At 35.9% G+C, this 12,119-nt stretch overlaps 1 protein-coding gene across 2 annotated transcripts in view; it reads right to left on the bottom strand.

Annotated features, from left to right (window-relative positions):
• The window catches only part of MOV10L1 (Mov10 like RNA helicase 1), a 37,044-nt gene that overhangs the window by 16,787 nt on the left and 8,138 nt on the right, over positions 1-12,119 (bottom strand). For both annotated transcript variants that reach the window (XM_072868634.1, XM_072868724.1), the window contains exons 3-14: positions 11,338-11,494; positions 10,812-10,924; positions 9,789-9,979; positions 8,083-8,223; positions 6,968-7,209; positions 6,639-6,834; positions 4,523-4,717; positions 3,717-3,831; positions 2,054-2,231; positions 1,354-1,424; positions 886-977; positions 55-113 (exon numbers count right to left, since the gene is read on the bottom strand). In XM_072868634.1, the coding sequence (XP_072724735.1) occupies positions 55-113; positions 886-977; positions 1,354-1,424; positions 2,054-2,231; positions 3,717-3,831; positions 4,523-4,717; positions 6,639-6,834; positions 6,968-7,209; positions 8,083-8,223; positions 9,789-9,979; positions 10,812-10,924; positions 11,338-11,494 (1,750 nt within the window). The remainder of the gene's footprint in view (positions 1-54; positions 114-885; positions 978-1,353; positions 1,425-2,053; positions 2,232-3,716; positions 3,832-4,522; positions 4,718-6,638; positions 6,835-6,967; positions 7,210-8,082; positions 8,224-9,788; positions 9,980-10,811; positions 10,925-11,337; positions 11,495-12,119) is intronic.

The raw sequence follows: 12,119 nt of genomic DNA, 5'->3' as shown, positions 1-12,119 counted from the left end.
AACACAAGACTCCCCAAACACTCCTCTAGACAGCCTAAGTCAACTGAAGTGTACCTTTTTCACCCAGGTAGATAGCTTGCTCAACTGCCAACTGGCATCGCCTGCTAGTAATCCTGTTATCAGAATACAAATTTGTAGATTAAAGTAAAAGCTTACACTTCCATAAACTACAACAGCATACACCTACAACGTATCTGGTATTTTTTACTGTGCACCAGTGCATATAAAAATAGTTTTATATAAAAACACTTTTTTTTTTTTTAAAGAAGCATCTATTGAGAAATATGCTGCAGAAGCGTCAGTCAACAGCTTTGCTATGAATAACATTGATACATATATTCTCTATCTCTTCAGTGAGAAAAAGATGGCCTGGTGTTCCAGACTTAGATAGTCTTTCAAGGCAGTTCTCTGCAAAGCTGATTTTACAGAGAAGATTAAGCAACTCTGTACAGATAACAACATGCCATGAATAAAACAAAAGTGTAAAAGGATGGGTGGTTAACATCAGCAATTTTTTTTTTGCACGGTCTTGCAGCCATATGGTATATTTTTTTCTTAAAAAACAAGAGAAAACCCCCAAAACAAAACACCCCACCTTATTCCCTCCCACCCTCCCCATTCCACTGCCTGGCATTACTGCAATCATTTAGAGAGGCTTAAGGCAATAATTCTTTGTCCATTGTGACTACAGTTGCAGTTTTTTACCAATGAATGTAGTTGCAAAGGTGTGTTGAGGGAAAGAGGTGAAAGAACTGGTAAGATCTTAATTATGTCCTTCTCTTAACTGTATCCACCAAAACAACCAATTGACAGTCATGTATACTTTAAAAGTCACTTTACTAGAGGAATCATTAAAGGCAGCTTTTTGGAAACTTATAAAAATACCTGCAATGAACAAATTCCACATCCATGGGTTCCAAGTTGTACGCCTGTTCAAAGTCTGCATTAAATTTAAGAGTAACATCTTCATTACTTATCTGTTGCAAAGAAAAATAGTCATTTTACTGATGAAAGTTTAGTACTTTAAACACAAAGAAGCATCTCTGCAAGCATTGAACCCCCCCATCACCTCCAAAAAGAACACCTAGATTTACCTGCTATCAACATATTGCATATCTAGATTATGCTATGAGTGCTTTCAGAGCAGGCAAAAATTATAATCTAGAAAAAATAAGGAAGCTAAAGTCTTAAAAAAATACAATAAAAATACAAAATCACCACTCAGAATGTAGGTAAAATAAATCTAGCTTCCCAAAGGTCAGGTTAAACTACTCTGTAACTCCATGAATTGCCACCTTCCCTTCTGAAACCTGTGGACCACAGTGTTTTCAACAGGAGATACACTTTGCTTACCTCAGTAATATAGGCAACGTACTCTATTACATGCTCAGAGTAGACCCGACTTTTCAGTATCACCTTATCACCTAATTGCAAAGTTAAAAGGCAACATACTGTTATAAAGAATAGTAAAATTCTTGCCACAGCACTTAATTTCTTCCTCTTTTGCATGGTTAAACTAGGAATTTCCAGGATGCTAGCTGTCAACTAACTTCAGCAAAGTTGCTGTACCCATGAATACTTGTTCTGAAATGCCGTATGCAGTTGTATATTACATTTTAAAAGGCACCTAATATTGATGCTATCAGACAACACTTCTTGGAAACAGTGTCTTGTATATTACATTATTTGAGATTCTGAATTCAATTTTAACTACTTTCCCAGCATTTGCTTTTGATACACCTATTGTCTTTTAGGTTATTACTACATTGCACAGTTTATTTTTGCTGAAAGCCCCACCAATTTTTGTACGTGAAAAATCATAAAGTATCGTAACATGCATAAGAACAGACACAGGCAATGCTGCTTCAGACAGCAGCCACTGTACAACTCAGACACTAACCGTGCAGTTCACCTGCCTAGTAGCCTAGATTAATAACTTTGTGTTCAAATATGTGCAAGACTTCTTTAAACAAATGAATAAGCAATGGAGTTTGTATTGCACTGAAAATATTGATCAACATGCTATTTGGCTTTATATCAAATTAATTACTACCTGTAATCAGGTGAGGTCTGCCTTCTTCCACACCTGGCACTTCCAACACTAACATGTTCCCATTCCTTTTCAAAGTAACCCCACTCATGTTAAAGTCTTTTATCTCAATTTCTGCATGGATCTCTTCAAGCCACAAGAGAGTAGAAAAGTTTGCTTTATAATTATCTAGATTAAGATGCTGAAAAAGAAAGCAGTATACATTATTGTTGTAACTTCTACACTAAGAGATGGAACCCACTATTCTTAACATTATACAAAACACCTCTTAAGATAGACTGCACAGCAAGTGGGTTGCCAATCAAGTCACCTAAATACAGGTATCTATACCCTAGCTAACATTTTAAACTCCCCCAGTAGTCAAAGCAGAATCAGTATAGTCCTTGGAGCTCAGATACAATAGCCAGTCAGCTAAAGAGTTAACCAAGTCTCTCCCTACTACAATGGCAGTTTCAACATCTGAATTCAGGGGCAGTCTACAAACTAAATTCTATGCTCAGCAATCCCAGAAAGCATAAAAATCTAAGTACGCTGGGGAGAGACAGGTGAAGAGCTAGAGTCATGTCAGTGTTGGCCCTGGCTGATGATTATACAACTTTATGGCAAGCTGAAAGAACCTGAACTTTTTCCCCTCAGGGCTTAATGCATCTCACTGAAGAGGTATTCTCCAACAGTACAAAGCCCTATCAAAACAATGACTGATAGCATAGACTGCTTTTTATTTGGTATCTTCTCACTCACATACAAGGCAAATGAGCAGTGCTTTCTGGAACAGACTTAAAACAGTCACCAGCACCAGACAGAACTTAAGGTGTGGTTAAAAAGTTACCATTAATGGCAGGCTTTCAGTATAAAATTGTTTCAAACACTACAGAGTTTTATCATCTTTTTGAGAGAGGATCACTAACCTGCTATCTTAATGCTGTGACCTCAGGTTTTGTGTGAGCTGTTTAGAAAGCAGACAACATAGCCTTTTACATTTTTGAAAAAGTGTAAGTCCCAGTTTACACATCCTTAAAAAGTCAGGGAACAAAAAAGCGAGTTGCAGTAATGTTCTACCAGAAATCAGGAAAAAGTTTTGAGAAGGAATCACTGTAATATTCTTGTTAGACTTTGTTTTTTAGTTTTAGGGGGGGTTTTTTTGTACGTATTCTGAAATCGCTATACTTGTGGGAAGAATTTGAACAAGCCATAGTAAAATAAATTTGAGAATTTAAAAAAAAAAAAAAAAAGGTTTTGAACAACCAGAAAAGAATCCTCTGTTACTGCAATAACTTAAGAATTTCTGCTTTCATTTGCTATGAAACAACTGCTGGACTACTGTTCTGACACTCCAAAAAACCCTTTCCAATGATGCCTAAAAAGTGACAGTGAAGAGGAATCTTTGTTCAGCTGATGTATTATCCCCTCCCGCCCCCAGTATACTTCTACTCCCTTTACAGTTTTTCACATTTAGCCTTTTGTGCTCTCGTAAGCTTGGATTCTGTGACATACTGAAACCCACAGAAGTTACGGGATACAGATGAAAGTCTTAAGTCTACTTGGTAACAGTATTACATCATCTTCTATTACACTAAGGGCTACACATTTTTGCTAAATTAAGGCCAGCTTGAACAAACACACTTAGATAAAATATATTTTCTTATATAAAACTACACTTGCATACCTCTGCTAGGAGAGGCTGAAAGGTCAGTATGTCCAACTTCTGCTCCACACATTTTCTTAACTTATCTGGTATGGTATAATGTGGGAGAAAGCTTGGCAACTGCTTTCTGTGACTTCTAAAACAAAAGTGTATGATATATCATTTGGCTTTCTCAAATTATATGTGTGAAAAACAGCTAATTAACATGCCACATGATCAAGGCTATAAAACCAAAACACACACATGCAACGGACCCAATGATTCCTTCAAAGTGACAATTGAGAATTTTGCTATACTGGAAAGAAAGGTAAGTGTTCCAGTTACAGATTATTTGAAAACATCATGTGTCTGCTTTTTCAGTTTAGGGATATTTTTTATAACTAAGCAAATACTGTAAGTATAATAGAATCTTATTTGCAAAAGAGAGATCTGAATGAAAGATGGGAAACATTTATCAGATATGGATGTCAAAGTTGCTTGAGGAATTAAGAAGCTAACTCTCTCAGAAAACTATTTCCAATTTTCCATCTTTTTTCTTAAAAACAGTTGTTACTTGTAGATTACTATGCAACAGTGTTCATCTTGTTTATCACATTATATAGTAGAAAGAGCTCCTGTTTGACAAACCTACAAAGAAATCAAGCAGTTCATTACTAAAACGACCTCTTCTATCACTAATGTCCATGATCATCTTGTTTACAAGATACATAAACATGTACAGACTCTCCCCGTTTCACATTTTCTTTATCAGCATTACAGAACAGATAGAGCAATACCAAATAGAGCAGTATTAGATAAGTGTTATTTTTTGCTCCAATTCACAGTACCTTCTATATTTAGGGGCAACCACTGTTGTCTTCCTTGGCTGAGGTTCTGGAATAATTTTAGGCTTTCTTGGAGAAAATGGTTCCACAGGTGCTATTAGTAATTCTTCTTCATTTGTTACAGTGGCTTCAATACAGCGTCCAACAGTAAAATCAGGAAAACCAAGCAACAGGAGTTCTTTACTGTACCCAGGATTTCTTCAAGTAAACAGAAGTTATGTTCTTAAAACCATCATGTTCACACTACTTTCCCAAGCCGTAAATATTTTTTAAAATAAAATTGTAGATTCTCATTTCAGTAACTCCCCATCCCGAGTTCAATCCAAGTATCATAAATAATTTTTGAAAAAGTAAAAATCTCGAAACCCCAATTTCATGAAAAGCTTGGGTAAAGAGCAAAATCCCTCCCCTCAACATACTAGGTACAGAATTAATATTTCTGTCACAAGGAACATCTTTGAATTACTGTTCCTGAAAAAAATTAGCCAAACATTTCCATCAGAGGAACCTGAAGCATATCCCATCACTGTTTGCAGCAACAGCTTTGCTCCACCTTGATTGAGGCTACTCAGAACTGAACCCTAACTGTAAACACATCAAGTGAAGAAAGTAGGAAAGATCCTTTATTTCTGAAAAACGCACTTTACATTTGTAAGTGGTGCTTAGGGAGTGGCAGAGGGGAAAAGATCAGAGGGGACAGTTTCTTCAGACTGGTTTCTAAGGAACTTAAGACAAAAGATCTAACACACACCATCTGCTCCGAAATCCCTGAATGAACCCATCCCAGCACTACCCAGAGCCCAATTCTCTCCTCAGCACTAACTACATGGTCCAACACTGTTACTATGTGCCTGAAACAAAAGCATCCCAGAAGGATTCCAGCTTACTTTGTCTTTGGCAGGAGTACCACTTTTTCACACCAACTAACACTACCTGCTCAGGTTAAAGCTATAGCCTGGTTTTCTCCGATACACAAACTCAGTGCAGACACTGAACTGTCCAGATTTATGGTCTACATTTGCAGCCTCTATGGTCTCTTAAGTGGCCAGCAAGCATTTGTTACCTTCATGCTGCAGCCTCCCATGGAATTGTGTGGATTGTTCTGTATTATTAGCAGATTCTCAGACTTTGTGACATTTACAGATCTACAGTGAAATATAAATTGTTCTTTCTACACACATCTTTCTCCACAAAGACAGGCCATGCCTGCAGCTTATCTTTCAAACTACAGCTAAATCATCCTCCTAAGAAAATTTCTACCCCTTGCCTCACTATTTAAAACAGTAACAGAAGTAGTGTGAAAGTTAATGCAGTGTTACTTTGACAAATGAAACCATTTGACCTTGTTTTCCCCTGTCCAACTTTTAAATTATGATCATAAGAATCAATGGTTGTGGTACACGACATTTGTAGAGCTAAGGCTGGAAGTAACCGAAAAGTACATGAAAGTAAGTTTTCCAGCATGAGGTTCCTACTTGAATTCTGAAAGAGCTCACACAAAGCCACTTTTTATTCTTAACTAAATCCATGAAATATTTTGTACAGCAAAGTATTTTTGTTTTTCAAGGCTTTTCTAAGATCTGCAAACCACTTCCTCTATAAATTACAGCTTCAAGGAAGAAAGCTTTTTTTTTATTTCAGCATACATAACCTGCCTTTAATATCACAGGACAGGGAAGCTTGAGATCAAGGCATGTAGCAGCATGAATACAATGTCAGGGTACCAACACTGGAAGAAACATATCAGATAACACAAAAATTCCCAGGAAATCTACATTAGCTCTAGTGCTCATGGAGCAATGGGTTTCCTGAAAAGAATATAACCAGCTGCAGGCATTATCTTCACCTTACTGTGTTTTTTTCAAGAAGTTATCTACTCCCACTGTATTTCTTAATTTACTACTACCATTTTCTTCTGACAAAAATCAGAATCAAGCATTAAAATGCTAACTACTTTCAAGGTCTAATATAGGTTTCCACATCATTTGCTAGTATGTAGTGGCTTACTTTATCCTACACCAAGAAAAGAGAACAATGTCCACAATAAGGGAACTATTAAGTCAATTTTTATGGCTTGTTTCCATTGTATTGATCAGAACCAATGGAAGGAAATACTTACACAGCTGTGCATATGATCACTATGAATGTTTTTCCACCTGGTGGTATGACAATTTCTCCAGTAATATTGACGTGCTTTATTGGTTGTTCCACATCTTCTCTTTGCTCATTTTCTCCATTATGTAGATTTTCATCTTTCACCAAGGAAAAGTTTTCTTTTGTCCTTGATAAATTTGTATCCTGAGAATTAACTCCTTCTGTAGTAAACAGATTATAATAAATTCTGTTACCACAATTGCTATCACTAGCATAGGCAAGTCTTCTCAAACAAACCTACAGGTCTTCTGAGGAGTTAACACTCAGCATTCAAGTGTTAACATCTCACTGTACCTGGAATGACTCCATTCTTCATAATGGATGTATTATTCAATGACTCATATGTTGTTCCTCCACTGTCGTTATATGAATTAATTGCAGCTTTTGAGAGGTTTTCTTGATTTATTGGAAAAGATGACAGATATTGTTCTGGACTGTTCTCACATTTTTGAGGAATCTGAAAACCGAATTGCTTGTCTTTCACCCATCCAGCTAATCTGCAGCTGATTAAGGACTGTGGTACACTCCCTTTATTCCTAGAAGTAGTTATGTAATAAGTTACATAATTAAATGCACAGTTAATGTTGTTGGGAAGCTTAATTCTACCGGAAGTCAAATACAACTGTTTGTAGCAGGTTAGTTCAGGTTAGTTTCATAACCACTATCAGAAAGAAATTGCACTGCTGCTTTTAACTCATGAGGACTAGAACCTCTGCTAAGTGTTAATATTTCTAGATCATATCAGCTACATATGAAGCTACACAGAAATACTGTGTATAAAAAAAGCTATGGTAACTTAAAGTTTATCATTGGGTAACTAACTCTTAGGAAAGAGCACATAGCAACAAATAGAGGGTATTCAGGTGTGACTTCATTTGAGCCTCTATGCCCAGATGTGAAAAAAACAAAAAACAAAGGAAAGCCAAAACAAAAAGCCCTCAAGGATACATCAACATAGTTCTTCAGCATCCAAGTTAAAAACAAACCAACCAAAAAACCCCCACAATTAGAAAACAACATCTGGTCTGCTTTTAATACATGAGTATGTAACAGTCCTCTTGTTCTAAGATTTTTTTGAAGACAACAGTGTATCTGCAGTTTAAATTAAACTTACAAGTAAAAGCACTTACTTTAATTCTCATTCTAGAAAGAATTTTATTAGGATTGAAAAGAGACATAGGACTGGGGAGCCTCAAAGCACTATCTGCAAGGTTAGATGCTCAATAAAAAGACTATCCTAAAGACATTAAACTCAATACCAAATTCTCTTTAATTCCATAGTATTTGGGGGTTACTTGAAGACCATGAACCACAAGACTCAACTATAAGAGGCTTCTGTCTGAAAGACAGGTTTACAGACTATGGAGTGATGGAAAGAAAGCAAGCTTAGAACAATCAGAAAGACTTACTCTATCCAAATGATCATTCTTTTAGATTCTCCTTGCTTCAGAGTTCCAAAATTAGTCATTCTTGATACTTCCAACCCTCCTTTATCTCTCATTAAGTTTTCAGAAGGCTCATCCAGATTGACTCCATTAGAGTGAGATTGTCTGTAAAAATAATTTTAGCTAGCAATTTTGAAACACAAATAGACTCAGCAAATATCTTTGATTTAACACAAGTTTAAGAATCACTATACCAAAGCACAGTATTTAGGATGAAGCAGGTGAGAGGGTTCACTTTCTTAGCTACTTATACTTCCAAGGCAATTAGATTACCTTTACTAATTTAAGCATCAAATTAAAAACAACAAGCCTTTTGTCAGCAGCACAATAAACCAGCATAAAACTTTGGATACAAGACTAAAATGATTAAGCTAGCTAAACTTTGCTGAAGAGCTGAATCAAACGGTGACTGAAGCTGTTAAGGATCTCTTTGGGAGCTGAACCAAGACACAACAAAGAGCAGCTCCTTAGCAAGAGTCCTGATTAGCACTGGAGCTTAAGAGATAAAATGGCCAGACTGGAAGTGATTCAACTTGCACCCCAGCACTTAAGGCTTCTGCTTACTGCTACAATCTGAAAGCAGCAAACTGAAGGAAGAAATTTAAAAAAGCTGAAAAACAAAAAGCACCCTTAAAAACTACTATCACACATACTACTGGTTTCATAGGCATTTTTCATCAAAGTCCCATGCTCTTCCCTGAGACAGCTGCCAGAGCTCTAACCTCTCAGTCTCAGCTACCTGTAGAAACCATTTTTTAAAATTGTTTCTATTCTATAATTAAGAAACTATTCAGTTAAAGTGGCACAAAGATAACTTGGAAATATTTTAATAACCTCGCCAATATTTGCACACCCTAAGTATTCCTTAGTTATCTAATATACTAAAGTAGAAAATGACTGCAGCTATTCTTTATTAGCTACATCAATTTACTAGCAAAGCCCACTAGATGTCTCCCATTGCAGCTTAAGCTGCCTCAATTTTTTTATATGGTAGGAAATACACTAAAACTGAGAAATCAACCTTAAGGTTTACTTTTGTAACTTGGCTTTAGTAATAATTTTCTGTATAAAATCCATCATTAAAAATAGGTCCAACTGAAAAAATAAGTGAACAAATTTTACTGTTGTGCAAAGTGATGCAAACACTTCAATCTTCATCTAGGTACAGTCTAAATCTATTAATATCCATTATCTCCAGTGAAAACAGCTTATTCCATTCTTCATAGTTCCTTTGAAGACATATGTACTGCCCTTAGCTGTATTTCCTAGAGATTGAACAAGGCAAGTTCTCCCAAAGACTAAGTTTGAGAGGTATCAGAATGTCCTTTTTGCTCTCCTTTGGACTTTACAATTGGTCAACAGCTTATTGAGCATGAGCTTGGCATTCTTCTAACAAAACCATGCAAAATTCTTTCCTTGCCTAGCAATATCCCTGAGCTCAGCTGCTACTAGTAGTTTTGCTTATCTAGTAAGCACAGATGTCCCCACCTTCTGGAAAGGAAGAAAAAATGAGGGCCAAATCATATTACACTCTGATCTTCCCAATGCCTTCTAGTAAGCTAGTGAAGAATTCACAGTATTTCTCACTTAAACACGACAACATTTAAACTACATAATCACAATTAATCTCTAGCTGTTAAGTGGAAAGAGAATGAAAGAATGAATATTACCCATCTTGGCTGACTGGCACCAAGCAGAGAGCTCTCCAAATATAACATGACTGATTGCTCTCTACCACAATCGTGTTCACTAGATCATGTCTACAAGGTGAATAGCCATCAGGAAGTCTCAGTGAATCCAAAGTGAAAAATATACTCTCATCTACTGTACCACTTCTTCCACAGATGCTAGAAATGCGAACCTGTAACAGTTTGTTATTCAGTGTTACTTGATATTATCTGCTTAAGCTAACAGGCATACTATCATTGCATCGTTTTTACCTGCAACAGTCATGCTAGCATTAACAGAGCTGCATTCTGAAGTTTCAGTTATTCATGGGAGGTAAACATACAGCTCTAATCTAGAATCACTGTGCTTGTCTTTAGATTTAAAAGCGTAAAGAGACACAAGTACTTCAGATAAGCATTAGGTTCCACTTAAGTGCATATTACAATACATACATTTGACTTAATCATGATACCTGTCTTTGACTTACCAACTTATCTAATTTATACTTCAATACTAGCAGTTACAAGAGAAGAAATTTTTTCCTATGCTTGACATGCAAATATTATTCAATATATACAGTTAAGACAAATACAATAAACCATAAAACTAATATATGTATTCCTATAGGGAACAAATATTTTCATTAGAATAAAAAAGGGACAATGGTTGTTTTTAAGCCATTGGATAAATTAAACATAATAAATTCTACAATCATTACTTCTTAAAAAAGTTTGAGAAACCACACATCCTCATTACAACCAATGTAACTAAAACAACAGTAAGCATCCAAATCAACAATTGATAGCCAGTAAATTAGTTACTCTTCCTGTTCTAACCAAAATGTGTATGATTTTTCAAAAAGCTTTGTTATTTTAGAAATAATCCTATAAATGGATGAGTTGATATGTTTTATCTTTTAAAGATGTGTTACAGAAGATCTACCAATATTAGCAGCTTAAAACCACCTTCAAAATGCCACTTCACACAAGATTCCTCTTGCCAAAAACAATGTACAGGATATTTACCTTGTCTACTCGCTTATACCTCAAAGGCTTTACAGCAACTGCTTCACTGTTCCATGTTGTTGGGTTAATAAAATATTTTGCTTGCACCCAGTCACCTTCACAAGGTTTGAAACCTATGTAAAACAGAACATTTCAAGTTTAATTGCTACTGATGACATTTGCATTACTCCCATACAGAACTAGTTTAAGCTAAATAAAATGATCAGCCAGAACAATGCATTATTCAGATGCACCGAGTTCAAACTTATCTTTGTAGTTCTTCCCCCAGTAGGTTATGACAAACTACGTAAGAGCTGCTAGCGGAAAAATACACTTGCTTACATGTAACTCATGCTTACATGACTGCATGCAAGTTATGCTCAGTGAGAACGAATGGATAGCTTTCTTCACCTAAATCTCTGTTTGTTTCACTACATACAGTCTATTAGAACTTATTTGGGATGTGGACTGCAAGTTTATCAGAAGGTATTTCTATTGTACATATTAAAAAAATTATGGAAGAGCAAACAAGAAAGCCCCTACACACCTTCACAGACATCTTCCATCGCAAAAAAGGTATTCTGATTAATATAGCCACCATCCTTCGAGAGAGAGGTAATATTGCCAATTAATATTTTCATATTTAGTTCAGAAGCATCACAAGTAGGATTGGAGTCTCCCCTTGTATTCTGCACAGCATCTACCTATGAATGCAAAAACCATTAACATTCAATCAGCTGATACTTAGAATTATAAGTTAAACATATTCCTACAATAAATATCAGAATTCCAAGTGCTTATGGAAGTCAACCTCCTTATGAGACAATTCTATACTCACTGTAGCTTTTAATTTTTGTACACAAAAAACATTAGTAAACTGTAAGTAACTTCTCTTTTAAGAATTCTGCTGTATGCTGCAACGCTGACAACTAGTATAATTACATGTTGATTTGTCAAATCTTTCTCATGCTTCCTTTGCTTTAGGTCTACTTAAGAATTTTCTTCTTATTGACAAGGGCCCCCCCCCAACTCCCCAGCAATCTGATTGTACACAAGTAGAACTAGAACATCACTATTTCAGAAAGCAAAAAAATGTTTTCAAGATGCTATTTATAAACACTATATGTATTTCAGACTGCCCCTCACTCCTTCTTCAATAATTTGAATAAAAAGAACCTGAAGAGCTGCTTACAGATTCTCCATATCACCACCTCAAATGTAAGTTTACTTGCTTAACAGCCCTCTGCAGAACACAAGCTACAAATATTGATGTATACAAACCATTTATTCCCCCCAGCTATGTTGGGGCAACGTTATAGTATCTCTGCT

This window comes from Ciconia boyciana, chromosome 1, assembly GCF_034638445.1.
Source record: "Ciconia boyciana chromosome 1, ASM3463844v1, whole genome shotgun sequence".
Lineage (NCBI taxonomy): Eukaryota > Metazoa > Chordata > Aves > Ciconiiformes > Ciconiidae > Ciconia > Ciconia boyciana.
The sequence above is the reverse complement of the archived record's forward strand: the minus strand, read 5'-3'. Positions and strand labels throughout refer to the sequence as shown.